Source organism: Hakea prostrata, chromosome 5, assembly GCF_041222555.1.
Source record: "Hakea prostrata isolate BN-2017 chromosome 5, UWA_Hpros_2, whole genome shotgun sequence".
Taxonomy (NCBI): domain Eukaryota; kingdom Viridiplantae; phylum Streptophyta; class Magnoliopsida; order Proteales; family Proteaceae; genus Hakea; species Hakea prostrata.
Window position 1 is genome coordinate 2,480,132 of NC_142604.1, and position 15,941 is coordinate 2,496,072.

A 15,941-nucleotide genomic window follows, 5' to 3' on the forward strand; every position below is an offset into this window, starting at 1 on the left:
AGAAAACATTAAAATAGAAGACAACGTTTACAAAAGAGGGAGAAGACACGGAACTGACTCACTCAAGTGGGGAACACCTTCATTGATTATATACTAATCAAGGATTAATATAATCAAGATGATAATAGTCACCATTATTTTCAATATTAAAAGATTAAAGATAAAATATCATTTGATATAGTGTCTGTTACCATTCTAGATCTTCCCCACGCTTTAGGGAAAGAGGGAGGAATTTGTTTGAAGCAGGGAGATGGGTTCAACAGAGGTTTAGGTCTACCTACTGGTGGTTAGGGATTCAACACCATAACAATAGCAAAATCAAAATCACCAGCAACAACAGAAGATAGAACTTAAAGAGGAAAGAGGTGTTCTTATTTTTGGTATGATCTACTGAATTATGTGAGAGGTTCTGAGGGAGAGAGTTTAGAGAGAGAGGAGATACATCTCACGTGGGTTGCTGGAATTATAGATGGAGAACATATATAAGAATTAAAAAGAAAAGAAAAGGTAGAACGTATAACTGTTGTTGCTGCTGCTGCTGTTATTGTTTATTTAACAAAGAACAATCTTTTAAAAGTGTGTATGTTTTTTATTGTTTTATTTTCTCGATGAAAAGGAACGTTATTTTGAATCTTGGGATTGGGTTGTCTCCGTTTTGGGAAGATTGAATCAGCAGATCGAGTGTTCTTTCAAGCTTTTCTGTTCCCCACGAAAGACACAGAACTCACGGGTTTTCAGGTAAATTTCTTTCTCCATCTCCCTCTCGTTCTTGTGTTTGCCTTCCAAGTCCCATGTTTAGTGTCCGATAAGAAAATAGAAAAGCTATCCGTGTTTATGATGTGGGTTTTGAAGTAAGAGTCGTATATGATATACGATGATGATCCAGATATGAAAAAGTGACCTTTTTTCTTTCAGAAATTGAATTTATTTTTGTGTTTCGGTTATTTAATGTTGTCTACAGTTTCTGTGGAATTATTGCCTTCGGCAATTTCAAGAATCTGAGTATTTTTGGTTACCTCCTTGTTTTGGGTTCTCTGGTCTGGGGTTTTACTTGTTTCTGCTAGTTTGTTTTAAAGTTTCGATTTTGTTTGACTGGTTGAAGAAATATGTTTCTCCTTTGGATGAAAGGATTTTAGGCCATAGCAAACTCGGATTTTTTTCTTCTTCCTGGTTTTCCCCTCTTCTGTTTGGATAGATAACGAGATCTCTTTCTGCTTAAGTTTTTCTGCCACTAACATTTAACAGAGCTAAAAAAATGGCAGAAACCCCCCTTCGTGTATCGATCCTTTTTGTCCTTGTTTGAAATAATTATTCTCTTTTTGGCTAGTTGTCTGCTTCGGTCTCTCTAATGGAGAACCGAAGCGTTTTCACTTCTATAATTCTGAGTTTGTTGTTGCAAACCAGGTGAAAACAAGAACTTATTGTGAAAATTGGAGATCGAATTTCCGAAGCTACAGGAGACTTTCAACATGCTCAGAGGCTGGTGATGTTGCATCTTTCTAGGACTAAGCATGGCTACTTATTTCCCTGGTTCTAACAACCAAAGAGAAGTCATACCAACCCTATATGCAAGGGACACTGTACCTACTTCATATGCTGAGGCATCTGTTCTTCCTGGAAATATGATGATGTATCTAACTGGTTCCTACGCAGAACCCCTAGCTGGAAATTCTCAGCCTCAGCAGAATTGCGTCGACCTTCCTTCGGTTGGAACTTCAGAATCAACTGCTACACATCAAGGTGCCTTCCCAAGTCTTGTGGGTTCTCATCATGGTGAACAACAGTTTGGTGTGTGGAGGAACGGCACAAATGAGATGATAAACAGTACATCAGACGATATGGTCCGCGGCTCCATTACTGAGGATTCTCAGGTGGGCTTGCAGAGGCAACTTGGGACTCTAAATGGTGGACAGAGCCTACAAGGACAAGGGTTATCACTTAGCCTTGGCACACAGATGCCTTCCACCATTTCTATGTCTTCATTTCAGTACAGGAACTCCAACCCAGCTTTCTCTTCACTTTTGACTTCTCATCCGTCAATGTCAGGAGATGGGGGTAGTGGGAACAGCTCATGTAAAGATAATGAAAGCTCTCAAGCTAAACAGTCGAGGGATGCTGAATACTTGCAGCCTAGTTTTTCTGGAGGAAATAGTGATGCAATCAAGGGGGAAGTGTTGAATAACTTACAATACTCAGCTGGCCCCAAAATTATGCATTCTGATCCATCTCCTTATGGACTGACGGGTCTTGCGAACACCATTCCCAACTCTAAATACCTCAAAGCAGTGCAACAACTGCTTGATGAAGTTGTCAATGTTCACAAGGCTTTGAAACAATCCGAATCTGACAAACACCAAAAATTCCGTGGTTTTGGTTTAAAGGATCCTAAAGAAGCTGAAGGAGAATCAAATGATGGTGCTCAGTTGCTTACTAGCTCTTGGACGTCTTCAAAACCCCAAGAGTCCAGTACCAACGAGGCTGAGCTCTCACCCGCAGAAAGACAAGACTTGCAGAATAAGGTTACACAACTTTTGTCCATGTTGGATGAGGTATGCTATTTCATTCATTGTTTCATACTGGTTTTAGGGAATCCCCTAGTTTGTTGCATGAATTCACTGATCTATTCTATGTGGTAGTTAATCCTACGGACTCTGGTTGAATGTTACTGGTATTCACTTTGCTTTTTACTTTTTTTAAAACTATGTCATTGATCAAAGTTTTGGCTTAAGTTCTCTGGTTTCTTGTATAGTTGTGCACAATAAACTCCTTTAACTATTGCCTTTTTGGTGCATGCAAATTTTTTACAACATGGTTGGCTGACTACCTTAAAAAGTAATGTAGCTAGCATAGCTAAATCATTCATGTCTATTTGGAAGGTAGTCTTTCAGTCTTTCAGACCTTCAGAAATGGCATATTGTAGAACAAGAGGTTGCTTACAGATAGCAGTCATTTATTAGTTTTATAAGAAGATCGATCGATTACAAGAAAGCTCAAATGTCTTAATAATTAGGGTAGAAGAGTTTTGGCTTTCTGATCTCCTTTATCCAGATTACATGCAGGAATGACAGGCAGCTCTCTCTCTCTCTCTCTCTCACACACACACACACACACCCACACACACACCCACACACACACCCACACACGTATATATATATAGTGCATAAGATGAAATTAGATAGAGGCAATTGTGAGGCGAAATTTTGCTGGATAAGCCTTGCTGGTTTTCAAGATTGGCTTCCTCCTTTGTGATTTGCTTTGGGTGTGAGGTTGGTTGTAGTTACTTCCTCCTGGTTGACCCACATGTACTTGAAAACAGTCTCTATTAGTACAAGGGTTTTTTTTTTCCTGCCTCTTTTTTTTTGGGGGTGGCTGTCTTCTGAAATGAAATGCTTTCACATTTCAATCTTGCCAACATGTAACCCTCATACTTTTTCACTCTGAAAGACCTTAGGGAGAGCTGAAATGTTGGTGCAAATTGGAAAATCACATTCTGGTGCAAAGTTGAATCAAGGAAAGGCAGGAAGGTGTCTAATGGCTGATAATAAATCTATGCTATGATATGATCGGTCTTACAAAGCAAAAATGTTATGCAAATGGTTTGCGAAAAGACACTAAAGTATTCTATTCTGCTACTCATTTTTTATTTCCTATGAGTAAATTTCTTTTAAACAATTCCCATGCATGCTTTCATTTGAATGTTCAATTTGATGAAGTAAAACTTTTGAAACTTCCTCATTAGACCATAGTACTGTATGTATCTGGGCATATTTTTCTCCTTTTCATTTTGTTATTCTTCTTGTATGTTTTCTTCATATGTCTTTCAGAAATGGTCTATTCTAGTGTGTTAAACCATGGGAAATTGATTTCCTAGATCTGAAACTATTCCGTGTTCTCTGCTTCTTTAGATTCTGCAATGCTTCCCCCTGCTAGGATGTGAGTTTGGACTCTCACAGAAAGCTTTGACGACAGGATTTTTTTTTTTGCCTCAAACCTCCATTTATTCTAAGATTTGCTTTGTAACATATGCAAATAAATTCTTGCATATGGAACTTCTGTGTGACTTTCCCACTCATCATTTACAATTTTTGTATTTTAGCCTCTCTTTGTACAAGCTTTTTAAACATGTGTTCATCCTACAGTATGATATGGTGGTCATTTAACTAACTGTAGGCAAATTAATATATTTCTGCATGAAATTCAAATATTTTTGCAACATCCTAATTGTTAAACAGGGTTGTTTTCTCAAATTCTGTTGTGACCTTTTCTTTATGGTGCAACTGAGAAAAATCAGTTGCTGAACTTAACTTCCTCCTGTAAAATTTCTTGTCAGTGGTCACCAGAAAATGTTGATTCAACAAAGTACTTTCTAAATTAACAGTAATCTTCACTGCCTAAATCAATGGCTTAGGAGAATTTTGCTCTCTCTCAAACTCACACACATGCAACCAGGTCCAGTAAGATTTACCGCTGATATGAATATGATGGGAATTTTTTACGTCCCCATTTCTTTAGACTGGGACTGAAAATTCAATAATGTGCCTCCTACTTTACAATCTGTGTAGATTTCTTCTAGACAAGTTCGAAACATGCAATATGATTCCAGCCATAGTGCAAGCTTTCAGCATGTTTGCCACTGGCATCGGTCTTTTCTTAATTGAATATTGTAAACTAAATTGTTGTGATTAAGTGCAAAGGATGCTCTCATGCATTCAGCCCAAACCCCCCCCCCCCCAACCCAAAAAAAAGAAAAGAAAAGGAAAGAGGTGGGGGCAAGATGCCGTGGTGTTACCATAGGCTGCCCCTGAACTTGTAATGAAGTTTCTCAAAATGTTGGACTCTGTCATGCTGCATGTCTGTATGTAAAAACAAGTACCATACATAGGTTGCATGGATGAAATCAGAGTCATGTCAGTAAGGGTTTCCGTCAGTCTATTGAAATTCTTGGAACCAATTCAAGAAAAGGGAGCATGCATATTTGCATATCCTTGGGGATATCTTGTAGTTAAAGGGGGTAGGAGTTTCACGTCCGGAGATTAAGGACTAATGTATTGCTGCCCTTTGGTTCAGATCAATTTTAGTATCTATTTTATGCTTAGAACACCGAATGCTATATTCCTTCCACCACCTAGCACCCAAAAAGTGCCAGTCAAAATCTGAGCCGGAAGTTCTGCTGTATCTTCTTCCATCCTGGTTGTCTCTCATTGAATGTTCTTTTAGTAGTAGTGGCAAGCTGTCAGGAAATCTTTCACACCCTGAACAAATCTTTCTTTCGCATATATGTTTTTAAGATATATATGCCCCTAAAGAAATGTTCCAAGGAGGTTGAAAGAGAATTATTTGCATTGAAAGAGTAGCAATGGCATTGTTAAGTTTCCAGAGGGGAAGGAATTTTTTCTTGGGATTATTCCTTGACTTTAACCTATCTCGATTAAGGAGTGAAATTTACTCATCCATTCTATCCATTCATGAAAAAGTACTTCTTGCGATTCCAAGTAGGTGAATTCTGCTTGCTGTAGTTCAGTTTGAGAAGCATTTGTGATCAGTCGGCCCAGATTGTGCAGTTGCATATCTGATTATCTAGAGTCTGATAGTTTGGGAGATCACATTTTCATCTTTTTGCATACTTAGTTGTGTCTGCCGCTAACTGATGATTCCGAGTCTAAAGAAAGGTCCTGTGCTCTCACATTTACATCTGAAGTAAAGCTGAATTCAGTAAGGACTATGGTTGCTGATGCATCTCAACAGTTCATGAATAATTTTCAAATCTCACAGTAACTTGGACTGTTTCTTATAGTACAGGACATGTTTTTCATCTTCCAATGTCATTTTATTTTCTCTTTCTTTTGGTTGGGGGTTTGCTGATCTTGTCAGGTTAATGCTACTGAGAAAGACCACTAGTTTGGGAGTTATTACTAGCTAATTGCATCGAGGTTCAGGGTTCACTACCTGAACACAATGTTGAAATTTTCAACAACACACATATGTATATACACACACACGCACAAAAGACACATGAAATCACGCGCAAAAGACACATGAAATCTTTGATTAATGGCATACTACTACATTGTGGTGCCTACTCTATTTTGTGGTTGAGTGTGTTGGTCCAAATATTTTTCATGAAGGCTTTTTGGATAGGGTATTCTATGGTCTGTCATCTTGGTGTATATGTTTCATTGTTGACTTACATAAGGACCACTGAAGTGTCCATTATTATGTGCATGATAGCTACTTGAGTTTCAATTCTGGCCTAATGATTTATATACCATATTGTTCTTCCTCTTTTGTAAGTAATGACTAAATGTAGAAATTGCTGAGTGTTTTATGGAGATTATGCTTAAATAGTTCCTTTAAGGGCTGGAGGAACCTAGTCTTCTCGATAAGTGTAAAAGCTCCCAACAAGTTGCCTAAGATTTAGGTGATCTGGCATCTACCAGATGGTCTGCTTCAGAATAAGCTCATATTTCACTAATTTGTAGGCTTTATTTCCTTTGACCAGCTTGAACTCTTTGGGCTTCTGCTCCATAGGTGAATTTAAAAAGATTGAAATTCTCTGCTTGTTTGTCATGTTATTTCCAGCCATAAAGTTTTCAATTCCCTAAGCCCATTTATCTATTTCTGAAAGGAATAATTTGAGAAAATTACAGCCCTTCACTTTTGTTATCAATCTTCAGTTTCACTTTACAGTTTACTCTCTTTAAGTTAAATGAAGGCCTTCTTGCTTTAATGAACTTCCAGTTGGGTAAAGCACATAGTAGTCTGCTACCTAATAACCAAAATTTGGAAAATTTTCCTGGACATCTCCATACAATTGTAGATTTATCGACAAATCCTTGAAACTTGGAATGTGGAAACTTTGGAATGGGAGGCAATGCCATGATTCTGTAGCAAGAACATTTAATTCTGTCATTTTCTTTAATCAAAGTGGTGTGTGCTGCATTCTCACTTCTGCTACACTTAAGTACTCAAATGCATGGGTTTTATGAACTTACTATTACTTGATCTGTGGAATGATGGATGAATGAGGATATCAGCTATTAACACAAGTTACTTAAGTCCTGTCAGACAAGATTAGCATAGGAAAGGAAGTTTCTTAATGTTGATATAAGCGAAAGTTTCTCAATGATAAACATTATAACTACTATTTTCTCACTCTCCTATTTCCCTGTTTAATAGATGTTACAAAAGCAGCAAGTTCCAACAATATTGCTGTAGGTTTATCTTGGGAAATCCAATTTCCATTTTAAGTTATGTTGATGCAGGTTGATAGAAGATACAAGCAGTACTATTATCAGATGCAAATCGTGGTATCATCTTTTGATGTCATAGCAGGATGTGGTGCTGCTAGACCTTACACAGCACTGGCCCTGCAAACTATCTCCCGTCACTTTCGGTGTCTGCGTGATGCAATCGGTGGACAGATTCGAGCAACACGAAAAAATCTTGGTGAGCAAGATTCTTCAGCAAACAGCAAGGGAGTTGGTATCTCTCGACTGCGTTATGTGGAGCAGCAGCTCAAGCAGCAGAGGGCTCTTCAGCAACTTGGTATGATGCAGCAACATGCTTGGAGACCACAGAGGGGGCTTCCTGAAAGCTCTGTTTCTATTCTTCGTGCTTGGTTGTTTGAGCACTTCCTTCATCCGTAAATCCCTCAAACTGCTGTCCCTTTTCTTCTCCCTCTTACCAATACAAGATATTCCAATGCATTTAACATTCTAACTTCTTTGGTGAATTTAATGTGCACAGGTACCCAAAGGATTCTGATAAAATCATGCTAGCTCGGCAAACAGGTTTAACTAGGAGTCAGGTAATTGAGCCTCACTGAGAAACTTTAATTTCTGTACCAGTTGGACTGCAGACAATTGTCTAATAATGAGGCTATCACATTACACCTACAACTGATTCAGGGTCCACCATTCATAGGGGATATAACTATGACTTTGTATGGTGTACTGAATGGTGGGTCTCTTCTGTATGTGAGCCACATGTGCCTCTTTTAATTTGGCAGGATTTCCATAACATTGAGTTGAAGGGTGGCTAATGTCTGACTAGAAACAAAAGTAAAAAAGCCAGGTTTAATCCTTTATCTTTTTCTCATTTGGTCTCATTTTCAGGTCTCAAATTGGTTTATAAATGCACGGGTTCGACTCTGGAAACCCATGGTTGAGGAGATGTACAAAGAAGAGACTGGTGAAATTGAAATTGATTCAAATTCTTCATCTGAAAATGCATTAAAAGCATCGAGGGATGATATTGGGGCACCTGAGGATAAAAGGGATGATTTTCAGCAATCTGTGCAATCTGCAGTGAATGACAGATACCAGCCTGAATCATTTCATGATTCAGTATCCAATCTTGTCCCTGATGTAGAGATGTCTGGACCAGAAGCAGAAGCTACCTTTCAAGATGACACCCATAAAGGAGATGATACTGATCATGGGGGGATCAAGTCAAGAGAAGACCAAAGATCCAGTTTAGATGACTGTAGCCTTTTTCAGGATGCACTTGTTCGGTCTGACAGGAGTGGTGGTGTAAGGTTCATGGGTGCAGCTACTGCATATGAGATGCCAGAGATGGGGAGGCTTGGGAGCAGCAGCAGGGTGTCACTCACTTTGGGGTTGCAGAACTGTGATGAAAGTGGGATGCCCATATCTGGCAGTACCCCTCACAATTTTGTCACATTGAGAGGTGATGAAATGTACAGCACAGTAGCTACTTCTGGGAACCCTGACACTGTTGATTACGAGCGACAAAGGTTTAGTTCCTCACATCTTTTCCATGATTTTGTAGCATGATGTGGTGCCTCGCAGATTCATGATACAGACCTGAACTCTTCTGAAGGAGGGTGAAGAAACAATAAAATCAGAAAGAATAATATTAGCCCATGGACTGTCACTTGGGTGTCTTTCATCTTGTTAGCATTACAGAATGATATCAACAAAAAACTGCCTAGATGAATATTTAGTAGTTTAGAAACATGGATCTGACAAAACACCGCTGTAGTATAGTAAGAGATTGGTGGGGAGGTAGCATATTTGTAAAGATAAGAAACATATATGTATGTTTTCCCTCTTATGTGTATTCTGTTGAAACTTTGTACAATTATTTTCAATCGGAATTGAAGAGAAGGGATTAATCTCATTCAGATGGGATGGAATTTTGGCCAAAAATGCCTTCTTTTTTAATAGAAAAGAAACCATATAAGAAAGGTACAAACCTCTCTTGGAATACCACTGGATTCTGGGTTCCTGCTGTAGGCGTAAAAGAATGCAGGCGATTAATTTTTGACAAGAGAATGCTGGTGAATTTACATGAACGAATTTGACATGGTTGTGTCTCCAGCTCTCTTTTCATGCCTGAATGCGGATGATGAACGTGAAACACCATTCTGTGCAGACTTGGATTCCAAAGGAAAGAAGCTTTAACACCGACCACCATTAATATTACTATAATAATCCACTGCAATTTCAAATTTTGCCATGAAGCAGATACAAATCTGACTAGGTCGATCCGAAAGAGGAAACTTTTACTGAAATTTGGCCATTTACACGGGTTAAAAATGCTCTATCATATAGACTGACTGCCTTATGGTCATGGACATGCCACTTCAAGAAAACTAGTCAAAACAAGGAACAAAGCCATTTAAATAAAACTGGGTAACACTTGAGAGACCTTTGGTACAAGCTCATCGAAAAAAACTAATCAAAACCCACTTAAATACTACTGGATAACACTTTGAACCCAGTAAGTTCCACATAAATTAAAATACAGTCATATTTTCGAATATGACCACATGCAAAGGTTAAAAAAAAAATAAATGAAGAACAATTCAAAATGATATATTTGCACCCAGAATTGCCAAAGCTAGTATATTTCATCATCAGGAATATCGGGTGTCAGGAATTTCCTTGGATCTTTGCTTATTTCCTCGTAATTCAGTCTTGATTTAACCCTCTCCGGTACTGGCTCAAGCGGAATAATAGCATCTCTATCAATAACTCCGTCTATGATTCCATATTCAACAGCTTCAATTGGGGACATGTAACGATCCCTGTCAATATCCTTCTGCACTTGCTCAAATGTCCTTCCGGTGAAACTAGATATGATTCGAGTGACATTGTTTTTATTATGCATAATCTCTCGGGCCTGGATCTCCACATCTATTGCTTGCCCACTAGCACCTCCAAGAGGCTGATGAAGCATTATCCGTGCATTAGCCATGGCAAAACGTTTACCTTTGGTGCCACCACCGAGGATGATTGAAGCAGTTGATGCAGTGATCCCAAGGGCCATGGTGGAAACATCCGCCCTCACAAGTTGCAGCACATCATAAATTGCCATTGTCGCACTAAACAAAGGAAAAACAGAAAAGTAAGATAGGGGGGAACCAAATAATAATAATAATAATAAAAATAAAAAAACCTAGATCTGACACCAAGAAAGAAAGTAAGAGGGTACAATAAAACAACTTAGACTCGTTAGTTTGAATGCCATGCAACATAAATAACAGACAAAACAAAGAAACCCACGCTTGTAAAAAAGTCTATAATCTGGAAACCCCCATTGAAATGGTAGCATCACTAAATTGGAAAAGTCTGCTAAATCATCTGTTCATATTTAGATTATCCAGCCCCCACACACCTCCCCCCCCCCACCACCCAAAAAAAAAAAAAACCACACAAAACACCCAAAAAGAGAAGAAGAAGATGAGTTTTTTTAACGGTGGCCCACTTAAGCGGGGTTGAAACTCTACACACCTCCCGTAAGGGCCAAATATTACTGGTGGCCCACGTCAAAATCACTCAACAGATTGGCCTTGATTTTGTCAAGCAGTTCAAACTTTGCAAATGAAATGATAAAAATGCCCTTGATTGTAGTGTTATGATCAAATTATCCCCTAATTGTCACACTTCCCTTCACCCATTTGGCCATCTCCTTTCTTCACTTTGCTGGCTGGAAATCACCCACCACTGCCAGAAACCACCACACACCCTCCCCCAGCTGCCCACCATCTCCCCCTGCAGGAAATCACCCATCTTTTGTTTCTTTCCCCCTTTTCTTTCTGTTTTTGATTTTTTTGATTTGGCTAGAGATTGTACTTTGTATAGGAAGAGTAGCATGTGAATATCATTTGTTCGGAGTTAACATAGGTGAGCAGCCTTGCCCAGAAGGGGCGCATCTTCTCTGGCAATAATTGGAAGGGCTTGAGAAGACAAACTCGCTTCATTCTTAAAACCCAAGAGTCTGGACTAATTAATCCTTAAAATCACAGGAACCCAGTTCAAGGTCTCCTCAGAGATGATAGATATATAGCTTCAACACAACAAGAAACCCAGAAACGCACAGAGAGAGAAGTTTATCTGTGGCTTGATTACCTCACCTGTGATGTTTAGTTACTGCAAAAATAACTGAACACAAGGAGAGAAGAAGGAAGTTTTGATTGAAACCTGAACCTTCTAGGGAGTTATTGGTTTAATTGCTCCAATTTTATAGACACCAAACACTGGATTTGGATACTAAACACAGAGAAGAATGAAATTTGGGGTTTTTGATCTCATTAGACTGTACAGAAAAAGGTCGCTTTCTGCTATTCTTTTTTATGTTTTTCTGCAACACCAAATCTTGAGTGGCAGATCTTGGGTAAACACAGACACCCAAATAACCCTAGAAAAACTCCAAGAAAATGCAGGTAATCTAAAACCAGGAACAGGACTCTTTGAAGAAACAATAGTAGATGACCTCTGGCCTCTTGCTATATTACTATAAAATTTTCTCACTTCTCAATCGCTGATTCTTTTGCTTTCTTTATGGTTTCTCTATGTGCCAGAGTTCTACCACTGCCACCGTTCTTTGACACTTCCTTGATTGATAGAATTTCCTCACCTGCAATCAAGTAAACCTGGTTTCTCGATTGAGCGAGAAATGTATCTCATGATCTCCACTGATGGGTTTTGTTGTACAAAAGCATATTAATCCCTAAATCCCATTAATTAATTCAATCTCAAATCTCTGAAATTTGGAATTTTTCTGAACCTCATAGAAGAATATTCTCTTGAAGGTGGGTAGGGGATCCCTATGGGCAATTTCTGTGATGGTGAATCTGAGAAGATCTGCTTGCCGAACGGGGAGTTGATTTAACTATTATGGGGCTTGCATGTGATTTGAGGTTGGGATTTGTATTTCAGAAGCCTCTCTCCGGGTGGCTGGTGGTGGCTGGGAGTGTGGTGGGTTCAAACTCAGAATAAGAATTTGACAGTGAGACAGTGAGTGGCACTGGAAATGAAATTCCGGCAGGGGAAAGGTGAAGGTGGAGGTGGTGTGGTGGTTTCCAGTGGTGGTGGGTGATCTCCGGCAAGCAAGGTGAAGGAATGAGATGGGTGAAGAGCGAATCCTTTCACCCACCTAAGGGAGAGTGTCCGTGACAACTGAGGGGGTAATTTGGATCATACCACTTTGCATAAGAGCATTATGGTCCTTTGACTTTCAAAGTTTGAATTACTTAACAAAATCAAGGCCAATCTATCAAGTGTGGGTAACTAGTAATTTTGAAGTGGGCCACCAATAACATTTGGCCCTTAAGAGAGGTGCCTAGAGCTTCAACCCCACTTAACTGGGCCACTGGTTATTTACAAAAAAAAAGAAAAAAAGAAAAAATGAAGAAGAAAAGCTCCTATTTCAGTTTTCCTGCTACCATCAATAAAATTTATGATAATGACATATGCAGAGTGTGCTACTGTAGCCAAATGGAACTGCAACTGTCCAAATAACAGTAATTCAATAGGTCACATTCCCAGTGTTGTTACTAATCATCTCAATTATAGAACTGATGAAATTCAATAGCTAAACCCCAAAAAAAAAAAAAATGAAAAGAAAAAAGATAGTTAGAAAATATGCTAGCAAGCACATAAGAATGATACCATTGTCTACAACCCCCTATTTGGTAGGGCATATAATCTAAAATTCTATTATCAGTATTTCTACACGACATATGATGCAATGCACTCTATGTAGCATAAATGAGAATGCTACAATGGATAAATGGCAAAATGAGGATAAGGTAAGGGATGATCATATTAGAGCTGGTCTAGAAGTAGCTCGGATAAATGATGAGCTACAAGAAAGTTGACTGAAGTGGCAAGGCCACATTCAACGGAGGCCTTTAAATGCCCCCGTGTGGAGAAGGGATTTAATCCATAGTGAAGGAATTAGAAGAACTAGGGCCAGACGTAAGATGATCTTAGGAGAAGTGGTGAGAAAGGATATAGACCTTATATCTAATATAGCCTCAGATAGAGAGCTAATTGGAAGGCAATGGTCCATCTACCCGATCGCATTTAGTTGGGACAAGCCTTGTTATTGATGTTGTAAATGATGTGATGACTCCTAGAATATATATTTCAATGACAAAGATGATAACCCAATCAATCTAATCTAAATCCTGAAAGCCTGAACAGAGTAAGAGACTACTATGTGAATGGCAATCTCAGTATCTGCAACCATTAACTCTACCCAGCAATGCAAACTAGCAGTCATTTCTTAAAACCTTATTGTAGGTGTTGAGTATGCTATTTCAAGGGACCTAGCAAAGTATAAAATAGAAAAGACTAAAAGAAAGTGCTGCTCAATTCTGGACTTGTTTCATATTGATTTAGTTTTTTGCAAGTTAAACTCATAATGTAGTTTTCCCTTAGTGCCATCTAACACAAATTGAATTAAGATTCACAAACTAACAGTAATCTAATTAAACTTCCAAATCCCTCAGTTACTTCCATCAAGTATCCAATACTATTTCTGAAATTACACCCATTTGTTGATTGAGAAACCACACACTGCCCTAAAAATTAGCATATTCTCCCTTCCCCAGGTAAAAGAGTTGCCAGCAATATCCAAATTATTTAAGTGTTATTAAAAATAAAATTTGGGGGGGGGGGGGGGGGAATAAGACCAGGGAAGAGTGTAAGCTGTCCTAGTCTAGGGCTCAACAGCTTCAACTGTATTATCCTCAGTTCAAAGTGGTAAGAGTCAGATGGCACATGTGCAAGCATCGTACAGAAGCAAAAGGTTCTTAATTCAGCATTTCACATGTAACTTAAAGAAGATGCATTCATAAGTCTGGAAATTTTGTTAAAAAGATTACCGAGCATAGAGTTCCCTACTCAAATAATCTAATCCAATTACAACGATACGACTTTCACCTATTTAAATATTTTTTTTGGTTTTGCTCTTAGGTTGCTTAACTCCTTTATACAATTTTTTGACTACCAGCAATGACTGGATATGGTACAGATATTATACTACGACTCCTTTGATTGCTAACACTAACGAAGTTCCTTCTAGACATGGTCCGTATCTGGTGGGAACGCTTGCACCATTTGCTAAACAAAACTGTGTTTTGATGATGCGTTTGCAACTTCGCATACAGGATCAACCATACCTTTTACATTTTAAAAGCCTGAAAAGTACAGTTTTAGAAGGGGAAAGAAAAAGCAGGGAAAAAATACCCAGGAATTATCCGATTATATAATACTTAGGATACCGTATGCAGCTAATGAGATTGTTAAAATTAAGATGACATATCCAATTATACCAAAAGAAGAAGAAGAAGAAGATGACATATGCAATCGGAAATATTATAGGGAACAGTAATAAAAGATATTAACTGCGGTGTCTTGACTCATCTACTCTAAGACTTGATGAACAGTCAAGCTGGTCGAGTAACCAATGTTACAGTTGCTAATGGAATCAGAGAAAAATGTAGCAAATTCGTCGTTTGTTCACTAATTTTTTTCTTCCTCCCCCTTTTGTTAAAGATGTCAAGAAATTCAGGGAAACTCTATAAAAAAAATTAATTAAAAAAAAAAAATCCTTTTTCACTGACATGTTCTATGGGCATCTGTTTGAATGGTCAAAACGACATTGTAAAACCACAAGACCAAGCCCCCTTCAATTACCATATAAATTATCGTCTAGCTTCGTTCACGTCAAAATAATAAGCCAATCGTTTATTATGCGAGAAACCTAAACTCTTACCTCAAAGAGCCTCCAGGAGAATTAATGAAAAGACGAATATCTTTGGTAGGATCTTGCGCGTCCAAGAGCAACAACTGACTAATAGTTGCATCAGCAACAAAATCATCGATATTGTTGCCCAAGAAAACAATTCTCTCCTTGAGCAGCAACCCCATCACATCCGATGGTGCACCTCTCATTGCGGCTTCCTGCGTCTGCGGAGGACTTGAAGTGGCTTCCTGCGTCTGCGGAGGACTTGAAATTGGGTAGAGAGGATACGAAGAGGTTTCGAGGTTAAACCCTAATTTTGGATACTGAAGCGTAGACGAGGAGGCTCTTGGTTGGAAGCCATTCAAGCTGGGCAACGATGAAGATGGAAAGGGAAGGGAATTGTGGCAAGGGTTGCGAAGCTTTAGTGAAGCAGAGAGTGGATTGAGCACAGTGGACATTGAGAGGGCGTTCATGGCGAAATATCTGTTAGAGAAGAAAGAGAGAGCGAATTCGTAACGAACGCAATTTTTGGTTATCTCTGGAGCCCTTATAAGTTATAAGCTTACCTTGTTATATCGGGCTGAAATTTGGTTTGGTTACCGTGTTTGGATCGAGATCAAATTTGGTTTAATCACGTTTCTCGAATTTACAGTGTTTGTTTTTTTTTTTTAAATAAATATATTATTATTATTATTATTTATAATAATGATAGGAAAAAACAGAGAGCTTCATTCAGTGTGATATATTCGGAAAAATAAGGAAAAATGTGGGATGAGATTCAATGAGTTTTTGGTGTCTGTGCTTCTCGTAAACAACAATTAGAGGAGAAAATGAGGAGGGTGAGTAGTTGTAAAGATGTATATAGTCTAGGGTAAGAGACGGTTAGTTGAAGGAGTGTTAAGTGTTGATAATGATAATTATTTACTTAGTGAAAAAAGATG

At 38.5% G+C, this 15,941-nt stretch overlaps 2 protein-coding genes across 2 annotated transcripts; one reads left to right on the forward strand and one right to left on the reverse strand.

Moving 5' to 3' along the window:
* The first annotated feature begins 205 nt into the window (after positions 1-205).
* Positions 206-9,187, forward strand: LOC149014367 (BEL1-like homeodomain protein 7). Its single transcript, XM_089154948.1, has 6 exons — positions 206-507; positions 617-738; positions 1,405-2,549; positions 7,263-7,642; positions 7,747-7,807; positions 8,115-9,187. The coding sequence occupies exons 3-6, from the start codon at positions 1,512-1,514 to the stop codon at positions 8,793-8,795; spliced, it is 2,160 nt and encodes a 719-aa protein (XP_089011074.1). The 5' UTR covers positions 206-507; positions 617-738; positions 1,405-1,511; the 3' UTR covers positions 8,796-9,187.
* A 295-nt stretch (positions 9,188-9,482) lies between these two features.
* On the reverse strand, positions 9,483-15,561 carry CLPP4 (CLP protease P4). The gene is made up of 2 exons (XM_089154949.1): positions 15,031-15,561; positions 9,483-10,348 (listed from the first exon to the last, which is right to left on the reverse strand). The coding sequence occupies exons 1-2, from the start codon at positions 15,471-15,473 to the stop codon at positions 9,865-9,867; spliced, it is 927 nt and encodes a 308-aa protein (XP_089011075.1). The 5' UTR covers positions 15,474-15,561; the 3' UTR covers positions 9,483-9,864.
* Positions 15,562-15,941: the final 380 nt, after the last annotated feature.